Source organism: Zea mays, chromosome 9, assembly GCF_902167145.1.
Source record: "Zea mays cultivar B73 chromosome 9, Zm-B73-REFERENCE-NAM-5.0, whole genome shotgun sequence".
Classification (NCBI taxonomy): domain Eukaryota; kingdom Viridiplantae; phylum Streptophyta; class Magnoliopsida; order Poales; family Poaceae; genus Zea; species Zea mays.
Window position 1 is genome coordinate 117,787,220 of NC_050104.1, and position 11,902 is coordinate 117,799,121.

The window sequence follows — 11,902 nt, forward strand, 5'->3', positions numbered from 1 at the left end:
CATCGCGCCTCATGCGTCGCCGTCGCTACTCGCACGTCGACGGGCGTCGCTTGCTCGTCGGCCTTGGAAGTGCCGCCTCCTCGGGGCTTCGGGGACGCCGCCGCTTGCCCGCACAAGGGCCTCGCTGCGGATCGAGGAACCTCCGCCACCGCGCGTCGAGGTAATGGAGTTGCGGCCACCGGCCTGGGATCCGCCGTCGCCGCACAAGGGCGCTGCCGCCGCTCGCCCTCTGGATCGGGGGCCGCCACCGCCGGCCTGGGAACCGCCGCCACCGCATGTCGAGGTCGGGGAGCCACGGCCACCGCAGGCACTGGCCGGGGTCCGCCGCCGCGCGCGCTATCGGGCAACCGCCGTCGCTAATGAATCGAGATGGGGCATGAAAAACTGAACCCTAGCACTCCGGGTCCTATTTTATAGACGTCCGGATGTGGTCCGGCTCGACCGGATTGCACTGTCTGGTCCGAACTTCCTTTAGTTATTGGAAGCCCAGGGCTTCTAATATATATATATATATATATATATATATATATATATATAAGGAAGTCTTGACCCGTTTCTAGACGGAACCTAACAAAATCTCGTGAAATATTTGAATAAACTCGCAAGAGACAAAGACTCCCATCTAAATTAATCTAATCTCGAATCTTTCGGGCTGTCATACCGGACCTTTCTGGTCACATGGTCGAACCGTCCGATCGTTCAAGTGGTAGATTTGGTTGGGTATAAGAAAAACTGAGGAATTCTAGCGCAATCTTAAGAACAAATTCATATTAATTCTTTATTCAACTGAGCAATTGAGGGGACTAAAATATTTTAGTTTGGCTGGATATAAAGAAGTATTATTGAACTTTGAATATTAGAAGATTTTAGGCCTTGCTCCTGAAAAAACCCTGACGGGTGCAGGTGCCTAAAACCCGTGAACAAATACGGATGCAAAATTGCAGCGTATATTAAGAGCTAGTGTGACAATATTTTGCAGGTGTGTCGCGAGCAGTATTTGTTCCACTTCCATTCTCCAAACCAGAGGTCTACAAGGCAACAGTTCATTTATTTACACCCAATATAAATCAAACGAAAAACACACTTCATTTATTCTTGTACCCATTCGTATCTGCCGGTTATCACCTCCCAGAAAAATAATTTAGAGAAAGAACATCTAGACTAAATCAGATGCAGATGGATTCGGTGCCAAAAAAACAGCAAAAAATTATAGCTTGCTGATCTGCTAGAATCCTTATACATACAGCTGCACTGCAACTTAAAGATACATGGCGTATCAACTCGAGCTGATTGTTGCACCAGTGTTCATATGGTCAGCTGACGTAACGCTTCCCCAGCAAGGAACAAGGTCACATCTAAATTCTTATGTAATGTAAAGCTGCAGCATGTGATAAACAGTATATCACCGACAAACAGAGCGGACCGTCTAATTACAGTAGCCCCAGAGCTCAGGATCACAAAGATTCCTCCTCCGCAGCCATACCCCCTCCTGAGTAAATTAGAATCAAAAGCCTAACAGCTAGGGAAAAAATCTACAACAATTACAGCAAGTTTTCGTTTCCTGGATCCCACATCAACGTCATGGGCTGAATCGAGTAATATTGCAGTGACTGAAGAACACACCGCCCAAGTTCTACATGCAGGTACCTGTCAATAAAGGCACAATTCCACAAATTTCACAAGATTAGCAACTGGTAGTATGAAATCGAACAGACCTCAAAAAGTTCAATTTGAACCAACTACATACATGCTCGTCGCATACCAGTCCAGTGCAGAACGATCTTCAGAGCCATCATTGCCATGATAATTGCTTGTATGTAGACCTTTCTGAGTCCCAGCTGCCATCAGGTTCCTTTCTCTTTGTTCCTACAACTGGCATCTGGTAGATTCTTCCTTGATCCTCCACAAAGCCGTGTGGGGGTGGGATCAAATTTTGTCTGACCGGTAAAGGCACCCGTTCATCCTTTCCTTCTAAATCTATACTTCCAGGGCCTGAGTTAAGATCAAGGCCCTGACTTTCCCATTTACGATTACTGTCTCGTCCACTGCTGCTGCTGCCCTCAGCAAGGTTTATAGCATACTGCCTTAAATGTTGGGGAGTTAACGCTCCTGCTGGCCCAACAAAAGAGGGGGAGACAGTTGGAAAATATGGAACTCCTGCAGATGCAGAATTATTAAATGTTGCTGATCCAATTGAAAATGCCGGTGTTTGAAGGTGAACACTGGGAGGAAAAGGGAATCCTGGATACTGATATGCAGGCTGATGAAAAACCATCGCTGGAGACGTTGAAACAACTGGAGGCCTGCAGGGATCACCTCCAAACTGGCCAGCATCAGCTGTAGGCGCAATGATCCTTTGAGCTCCAGGTGCTGCCTCAATTGGGTATGGCTGTTCTCTAGTTGATAAAAAAGATTGTATAGCTACTGGACAAGGGCTGGCAGAGGCAAGCCATGGTGATATATTACTCATGGCAGCACTATTCATCCTAACAGGAACTTGTGGTAGGAATTGAATACTGCTTGTACTTTTAGAAGGTAGGCTCTTTGGTGCAGGTTCGGTGCCAAGATCATCAAGGCCTGGTCCACTGTTAAGATCAAAGTCCCTCGCGCTATTCATGCCAGCATTAGAGAAAACTCCATGTAACGATCTTGTTGACAACAATGGGACTTCAACTCTGTGCGAAGCACTTGGTGCAAATTGGCCATTATCTGCAACTTCATCAGCTCTGTTCAGATCAAGTTCAATACCAGCGCTTCGTGAAGAGCCATCTCGACTTCTCGTATTTCCAGATTCAGAACAGGTAGTCTGTGCAGAACTCTGTGGGATATCTTCCTCGAGAGCTTGGTCATCTGCAACATTCAAATCAAAACCAAGCGTGGGACGAGACTGCTTCCCAGCAGCATGAGATACTGGAATGTCGCGTGCAGCAGCAGGAATCTCCAAAATCTTCCTTGGTTCAGCAGGACGAAATGCACTCGTAGCTGCTGAACCTTTCCACCCAATCTCAGGCTTTGCTCTTAGTAGGTTTTCTGGAGGAACAAAGGGTCCTTTAGCTGGAGCAGCTACTGTTATTGAAGCTGGCTGCAACCCCGTTGTAATAGGCGAAGTGAATGGCAAAATCCCAGTTAAATTGATTGCTGAAGAACATACAACAGGCGAGATAGTTGGCTCAGACTGATGCCCATCATCTCCAGGTATTCCTTCATTCAAGTCGAAATCAAGCTTGGCTGTAGCATTTGACTTGGTGTGAGCGGCTAGAGAAGAACCTTCGTCTGATAAGACATGGTCTTCTTTTTCGTCCTCTTTTCCACTCACACCATCACAGGATTTCTTTGAACTCTGCATTGCACTTTGCTCGCTTTGCTGAGAATTGACACCTTCAGATTTTACATGGCTATTGGATTCACTTGAACTGTCTTTTGATTCTTTCATCTCCTTATTCACATTTGCCACACCAACTGGAGACGCTGCTGCGACAACTAGTTTGGGAACATCAGGCAAAGAGGAACAAGCATGTTCCTTCTTTTCAGCCTCGTTCTGCACTATGTTACTATTGCCCACGGCATCAGTTTTTCTCACCTCTGCAGCCAACAAATCCATCTTGCCAGCCATACTGTCACGTCTATCAAAGGCGCCTGGGTTGTCCGACACACTCAGAAGCTGCTTATGATTAGTTGATTTTAACAAACCCTGTGCTTGTTTATCAGCAGCAGACAATGAAGATTCCCCAGCATGGACCAATCTTGAATTTCTACTGGGAACAACCAACCTACACTGGCTGCCCAATGCAGATTCCATGGCACCATCCTTGTCTATACTGCCATCTACAACTTTCCCATGGGCAGTACAGGCATCCTGACTTTCTCCTGCAGATGAATAAATATTAGATATATTGACAACTTAAGTATCTGAGTGGCGCAAATTGAAGTTCTGATCATGTTCACCTTTGGAATCAATTGAAGCATGCTGAGAGTTGCATTTGTTTGCAATCTTGGCTTCAACTTCATAGATTTCAATCTTAGCTGAAGATACAACTGCTTTTGAATCTGGTAGCTCAGGAGATGGCATAGTTTGGCGTTGTTCCTCCTTTGCAACCAAACAAGCATCAATTTTCACTTCCTTCCCCATGGCGCCTTTCTTAGCATCTGCTTGCCCTGGATGTGATGGGCCCGTGTCACTTTCTACTTTAACCTTTCCAATGTTGTCACTATCACGGGCCAATTTCTTTACAGAAGAACTTCTGGGTGAAGAAGCTGGGGAAACCAATTCAGATTTAGATATTTCCCCAGCCACACTAGCAAGAAGATTCATAGCAGTGTCATCTCCAGCTTGCTGTGAATGACTAGCTTCAGAGTACTTGATTTCAATAAGAGCATTCATCGGGCTGAACGGAGTTCCCACCTTAGTTTCGCCGACACCTTTTTCATTCGTATGTGACGAGCATGCAACTCGTGATGCATGTGTATCCTTAACAGAATCATCAGGTGTCCTGCTGTTGTCATCGTCTAATATAGCACACGGCGATTTATCACCTTCCTCTGAACCAGTAGCTCCGTCGTTGCTGTGCCAAGACTCTGTGTTAGCATCAGATGCTAAATGAGGCCGAGTATTTTCAGTCTTCCCTTTCACCTTGCGCTCAGTCTGATCATGCCTATCCACAACCATAGGAGATGAAGCTCTACCCCCAGTTACAGATGGGTCATCAAACGATCCAGCACTTGCACTTCTAGCAGGACTACGACCAGGATTTGGAAAGCGAACAATCAATCTATGATTATTTCCATGATCAAGTGGCATATCAGGTCCTTTTTCAGAAGCTGTTCCAGTTTGAGATGACTTATCCTGCAGCAATGATCGATCAAGGGAGACAGATCTTCCTACAGAAGCTTCCTTCAGGTTCCCTGAAACAAGACCATTGTTTGCCTTTCGATGGCTTCGTGAAGAACTTTCAGAAGTTTTACTAGCACCACCAGAAGCAGCAGTTGAACTTCTTGCATCCTTCGATGGCTCACTAGATATTGACTGGCTGTTATTCGGTGATTGGCTTGAACTGCTGGTTTTCTCCTCTTTTACAGTAGGCAGCTCAGGACCAGTCCCACCAGTTGATTTGCAGGGCTGGTCCTTCAAATTGGTAGTAACATTTGTTGGTTGCACGTGTTGTGAATTTGACAAGGCAGATACCCCAGGGTTCAACTTCGCTTCAGCATCTGTGCCCCCAGGCTTATCAGTCAAAAATTTTGATGATGAAAGAGTGGGCACTGGATTTTTTGGACTGTTCTCACTTGAACCACCTCGTTTGGTTCCAGCATTTGAAATTTCTTGGAAACCTGCTTTTCCTGACCAGGAAACAGATTGACCTGAAACTAAAGGTTTCACATCATTTGACTTCATCTCAGCATCAACACGCTTCTTCCAGTTCTCAACAAGACACTTAGCTTTCTTCTGAATCTCCAGATTTTTATGGCTACGCAGATGATTGACAGATTTCCCAATGCTACAACTTTGCAATGCACTGAGATTTATAGGCAATTTAGCTAATGCACGAAGGAGGGCCAAGAGAAGTTCGTCAATAGGCTTATCTGCTTCTTTAGGACTACTCCCGTCACCAGACTTCCCTTTGTGGGCCTCTTGAAGCCAACTGTCCAACACGGGAAGGCCCCTTGATTGCACAAATCTGCCGAGGCAATCAGGATTCTCTGTAGCAGCAATAACATCAGCAAGTATAACCCGACCACTAAGGTCTATCTTCTGCTCAGTTCGATCAAGCTGCATAAGATGTACAAGCTTTTCAACTGCTTCAGCATTTGGAAGCCCATCTTTTTCTGTTATCTTTGCTATTTCAGACTTAATATCATCCAAGTTAAAGATTCCAGGCTCACTGTCGTCAACCTTAAGTAGACGATCTCGATCCCGCTTAGCTGGATCAACTCCCTGTTCACTTCTATCTCTCTTCTTTCCTTTAGATAAACCACCATTCTGCGTACCAACTGAAGCAGTCTTCAGTTGCTGGGAAGCTGATGGACCATTTAAACGCTTTGGAGAGCGTCCACCTGATTGCAATGCGGCACGCATTTCTAGCCTTGTTCTGTGTAGAAGTCGATTTACTTCTTCCTGCCGTTCCTGGTTTTCAATTTCATATGTGAATAATAGATAATAATGTACAAAACAAGAAATAAATGATGAACTTACATTAATATAGTCCTTGTCAGTAAGCCACCATAAGCACTTATTGTCAATATCGTACACACGCCAACATACAAATGAAGAAATTCCAGCTGGTAGTTCAACGCCTTTACGTAAAAAGGCAACTTTGCAAGGATGCAGTAGAGAAACAGCAGATGCTTCGTCCTGGTGGAAAGAGTAGAAGATCTCGTTTGGTGCAGCACTGAGTTGTATACCCTTGTTAAGCTTCACGTCGGTAGGTCTATAAAGCCAACTAACACGTAATTTGGGATGGCCGTCTTCCTTTTTCTCAATCCAACGTATCAATCCAATGAACGGAGGAACATCAACAGCCCGAAAAAGAGCACAATCGCCTACTCTAATCTCACGACCGTCCTGAAAATTAAACAGCTTGTTAAAAAGTCATCCAATGACCAGCATCTTGTTCCATTCTCTTGTTAGTTAGGTACAAGTTCAACAATTACAACCTCACAGTCACAGTGCTCATTATGTTAGCAATCAAACAAGCAGCGGGCAAATGTGTTATTGAAATGAACACCAGCAGTCCAGCACAAGCAAGGTCTGCCTTGCATCATTTGCATAAAGTAAAAATACAGCTGCAATAGGAAACTAAGTAATTTGTTAACCCTTGAACGTTATTCACCGGATTAATTCGATGCAAGGCGTCATTTCAGAGAAAAATTAAATAGAAGATCCTTTCATATGGCGTAACAAAATTGCCAATTTGAAAGAGAGCCTGTTCACAGAATTCGATGCAATGATGCAAAAAGAACTCCATGCCAATATTTACATATTAGCATGATTGCAGTCCGTAGTAGTACATCCAAACTCAACAGTTTACTGGACCAAAAACCTCGACGCCTCCGCCACATGAGCAATCTAGTTATCTACTACTGCAGAAGCTTCATATAGCAGGTATTGTACAAGTCCAAGCAGGGAGAAAAAGGGTTAGCAACCTCAGTCAGTCTAAACCCACAAAGTTTAGCAAGCAAGTAATACCCAACAAAGACGCACCTTTACAAAGGAACCGGGTGACACTGGGCGAGGGGGATCGATGCACTCCTGCTGCGCCGCCGATTCCGGCGGAAGAGAAGTCGTCCGAGACGGGGGGACAGATGAGCCAGAAGGAGAAGTAGCTGGTCCTTGTGCAGGTGGTGGTGGAGCTTCTGCCTCTACGCGTGCCGCTGGCCACATGAGCCGAACGAGACGCTGCCTCCTGACGTCGCAACCCTCAGCGCCGCGCCACCCATGCATATCCGGCTCGCTGCATCTTCCCCAACGTCGCCGTCGAACCCTCTTCCTCGCCGAGCTCCGGCGCCGCGCCGCGCCACCATCACCAGATCGCCGGCACTAACCCTAGGCCCTCCGAAACCCTAGATCCGCGAGCCTCCGCTCTGCGCGCATCCGGGACACCCGAATTCGAGTCCAATCGGTCGATTCGGGCGAACCGCCTCACCCGGCGGGAGCTCGAATCCGGTGGAATCGACGGGCTCCGGTCGGGCTCGATTGGGGGTCTGGGGGCTGGGTCAGCGGAGTGGGCTCCGCGGCTTGGACCCGATCCGAGGTGGGGCGGAGGCGGAGAGAGAGAAATTCAGGGATTCAGCGAGAGGGAGAGAGATCGCAGCTGGGTGAGCAGGGACAGGGGCAGGGCACAGCAGAGACGGCGAGGGAGGTCGGGTCGAGAGATGGGGAGAGAGGGGATGATGTCTCGTCTCGACTTGTCCTGGCAGGCCAGGGATGAGAGCAAAGGGGCAAATTCGACCATGCACAGTGACCGCAGCCGCAGGGGACCTCCTTCTGTGCCTGCGCGGCGACGCCGTGTCGCCGTTCATGTGAAGCCAGTGCACTCACACGATGCGGAAGTCAAGGCATATCAAACACGGCTTGTAAATGACATGTTTTAACCCTTTATTTCAGTATTTTACAATATAATGTACTGTTATGTTGTGATGTTTTAGGGCTAGTCCTAACAGTTATTCAGGAAAGAAAACAAGAATCGTGTAGAAATAGTTATGTGACATAAATCTATGTATTACCTCTATTCAAGTGAATTTTCAGCTATGAATAAATATAATGACGAGTTAGTAATAGGTAGCCATTGGGAAAACGAGATGCGAACACTTTTGTCCAAGAGTTTAGCTAATATTGTCAAGTTTTTAAGAACCAATAGGATCTGGAGTATAGAGGTCTTGTTAATTCATCTACTCACTCCCATCGGTACTCCTTTATTTTTAGTTACATAAGAGCATTTACAAGAGTACCTAATATTTAACCTCCCAGTATGTTTAGATTGACATCTCCTCGAAAGTTTTTGAACCTAGCAAACACTGCATTCTCTAACCGTTCCCAATTATTTTGCCAAGATAACACGTGGCTTGTCAGAGTTCAGCTCTTCTAACCGTGCAAGGGCTCCGCGGACTGATGGGTGTTGGCGTAGATGTCGACGGACGCACTGGTGCAGTTACTATTCGAGTCAACGACTTTGGTGTGGCGGCAATCAAGGTAGAACACAACGACGGCGATGTTGAACGTCGTGTTGTGCTCGACGGCCGCCACCCCGCCGTCGACCACTCGACAGCCACAATGTTGTGCCACCCCGCCATCGACCACCCGACGGCCGAGCACGGCACGAGAGCCCCGAGTTTGGCCACGTACAGCGTGTCCTTGGAGATGGTTGCTCACTGGCGAAGCTTGCCACATGGAACTATCTCAGAATCGTTGTTGTTCCACGGACACGCACCTACAGAAATCTCCGCATGGCATAGGTGTTTTTTCGTGTGTGAGTAGATAGGACAGCTGGTACTGTTGGGTGACTGTTTTTTAAAAAAATCTTAAATTAAGGATTTGAATTAGAAGTATTAGAATATGTTGGAGATGCTCTAACGGTTAGTCAGAGGTAATTAGTTTTAAAACAAATTATTTCATCCAAAATACCAAATATTTAAATCAAAATTTTTATGACAAACATTTTATAAATATATTTCTCCTGCTTTATGCAATTTTTACTCGATAGTTTTCAGGGAAAACTAATGGTATGTTTGGTTTGCAACACGGGATGGCCTGCCAGACCACTTGAATTAGGTTTTAGTCTATGGGCTACCATAACCTGATGGAATTAGGTTTTAGTCATCTGCTTAGCATTAGTAGGGTAGCGGGCGAGCCTCTAGAACGAGTTCATTTTTGTGAAAAAATCATCGGTCCACCTCATTATGGTTAGATCCATGTCAAATGAGATGAACTGTCTAGAATATGTTGTAAAGGTTGGGGTCGAGCCTGTGTTAAAACCATGCACGTTGCGAAAATAGTCGAGCCACAGAGCGAAGTTACGAAAGACCATGGATTATTTCCTCCACCGACACTACCCCGAGTACAGCGTTCGTGACGACATCAAAGTCACCTGTTAGGAGTCTAAGTCCACCACCGTCGATTGATTAGGCAGGTCAATAGCATCACAGAGGTTGCCACCGAAGTGTAGTTGCGCAATGGCAAGAGCCACTACTGCGCCCCGGTGAACCCCAAACTCCACGACCTCGCGAACACAGTCCGGGATACCAAGGAGGCACAGTCATGATTTCTCCTCGTGCACGAACAAATTTATGGGTTGATCTACGTACAAGAAAAGGCTCGACGTTGCGAGCCCTAATGCTGCAAATGGTTTTGCAGATAGTCAGGAGTCTAAGAGATTGGGAGTCCAGAGACCGAACCATGAGAGACTACTTGTCCTGAATCGTTAAGAGTCGCTAACTATGACTGAAGATGTCGGACTTCGGCATTAGCCGCCTTTAGAGCCACGTGCGACGCGTCCAAATCCCTCATGAGGTTGTCTATCGCCCACCCCAAAGGGGGCAGTGAGATGGACAACTAAGACATGGGATTGTAATGCCTTCGCGCCTCGGAGGAAGCGATCGCTGCCCTAGAAAGGCGCACCAAGGATTAAATAGAAGAGGGATAAGAGGAAACCCCGAGATAAGGGTGGGGCGATTGTACCATTTCGTCAAAAAATCCCCTAGGAGGTCTACCCTGACCCATGAGTGGAAGGAGGCGTTGGCTAATAAGGAAGTCCGCAAACAAGGTCGCTCTCACGCCCCCTCTCTTGCTTTTAAGGAGGGAAGGCTCACAGAAAAGATCACGAAGAAAATACCTAAGGGACATACGACACAAAAAACTAGGGAAAAATATTACTTTATTACTACTTTAGGGAAGCGACGCCAAGATGCGATACAACGCAATCAACACACACCATGAACGACGTCATGAGCCGACACCTTGAGCACGACATGGCTGCCCACCTCGTTAAAACCCTCCAACTAGTCTTCCAGTCCTTCATCCGAGAGGGACGAAGGAGGACCGACATTGTCCTAGAGACTATAGCCAGAGCAGATCTCCCCCATAAGCAGCGCCACCGCGACTGTTGGGGACTTGTTCTCAAATGCTATGAATTAAGAACAAGGCAACATAGAATATTAAATATTAATGTCCTTCGTCCGCGGAAGCATTATATCCCCAAGGATTTAATGAGCTTCGGACGAAGGCCATAAACAAAATATCACGAAGGTCGTACCTTCGTGATCATACTTGAAAAACAATATGAAGTAAAATGTAAAACATAAGGCATTATAGAAAGACATGCTGAAAATGAATAGCAATATTCACATATATTTGATTATGTGAACCTAAATATTGAAACATAATATTTAAGTACATTTATACCTTCGTCTTAGCAGAAAGCAATAATTCCAGCGTAATGTGCCAGTGATTACAAGATTGCGTGAACAGTACAGAGGTACTGTTCACCTATTTATAGACACAGGGCGTGGCCTGTGAGGAATTACAATTATGTCCCTCATAAGGGATTACAACGGTGACTCAAACATTTATGGACTAAAAGGTCATTCTACTTTTATGTCGGTTTGTAAATTCCGAAGCTTCATGAAGAGGAACCTTCGGTCATCTCATACGAACAGCTTCAGCCGAAAACTGCTTCTTCCTACAAGACCTTCGGCGACGAAGCATAGTCCCAACAGTAGCCCCTTTCGCGGTGCTAGATCGTTTTTCGTAACGAGCTTGATCCGTGAAAAAAGTCTCCTAAGCTTCAGGAAGCCGAAGGTCCAAAAAACACCTTCCCTGAGCTCGTTGTCGAGAAACGATTCAATTTCCCAGCGCATAGCGATCCCACCTTGCAGAGTTACTGTTTGGTCTCTGCGGTCCACCGTGCAGTGAGTGCAAGCGGCTGTCCGCCTGGTGTAAAAATCCTGGCGCTTCGCCTTCTTACCTGCAGTACTATATAAACAGACGAGTAGGTGTGAAGTTACCACAGCATTCATTGCTATTTGCACTGTTTTGCTGCCAAAATTTTTAACCATAGCCGAAGCTTGACTCTCGGAATCGAACGAAGCTCCAGCTTGAAGCCTGCTTCGTCAGAAGAAAAAACTTCGGAAGAAAAAGTATTTAATTCCCACAAATTCAGAATTAAATGGCCAGAGTGCGTTCTACCGCTAGGGTTGAGCGTGAGGGAGGCGAAGCTGAAGGTTCGGAGACTATTCCCATCTCCGAAGCGATGCAACGATCCGGGCTGGTAACTTCGGAAAAAATCCCCAGTGCTGATGCAGAACAAGCAGAACAAACAACTGCCGAAGCAGAAGAAGAAAACATTGAGGAAACTGATCCCGAAGATGATTATCGTATTGCCATGCCAAGTAAACCCAGCCACTTGGACTT

At 46.3% G+C, this 11,902-nt stretch overlaps 1 protein-coding gene across 2 annotated transcripts; it reads right to left on the reverse strand.

Moving 5' to 3' along the window:
* Positions 1-1,065: 1,065 nt before the first annotated feature.
* On the reverse strand, positions 1,066-8,075 carry LOC103652964 (uncharacterized). 2 transcript variants are annotated; one of them, XM_020544483.2, is made up of 5 exons: positions 7,199-8,075; positions 6,191-6,559; positions 3,946-6,121; positions 1,748-3,867; positions 1,066-1,647 (listed from the first exon to the last, which is right to left on the reverse strand). In XM_020544483.2, the coding sequence occupies exons 1-4, from the start codon at positions 7,436-7,438 to the stop codon at positions 1,793-1,795; spliced, it is 4,860 nt and encodes a 1,619-aa protein (XP_020400072.1). In that variant the 5' UTR covers positions 7,439-8,075; the 3' UTR covers positions 1,066-1,647; positions 1,748-1,792. The 2 variants fall into 2 exon arrangements, with proteins under 2 accessions (XP_020400072.1, XP_020400073.1); XM_020544484.2 differs by having other exon boundaries at positions 1,763-3,867; positions 7,199-8,065.
* Between the last annotated feature and the right edge of the window lie 3,827 nt (positions 8,076-11,902).

What these genes read in the sequence shown, in the direction of transcription:
- LOC103652964 (XM_020544483.2), bottom strand. Translation starts at nt 7,438, where the DNA reads ATGCATGGGTGGCGCGGCGCTGAGGGTTGCGACGTCAGGAGGCAGCGT. An exon ending in CTGACAAGGACTATATTAAT is followed by an intron (nt 6,122 to 6,190) that starts GTAAGTTCATCA and finishes ATTGAAAACCAG; the next exon opens with GAACGGCAGGAAGAAGTAAA. An exon ending in TGCTTCAATTGATTCCAAAG is followed by an intron (nt 3,868 to 3,945) that starts GTGAACATGATC and finishes ATTCATCTGCAG; the next exon opens with GAGAAAGTCAGGATGCCTGT.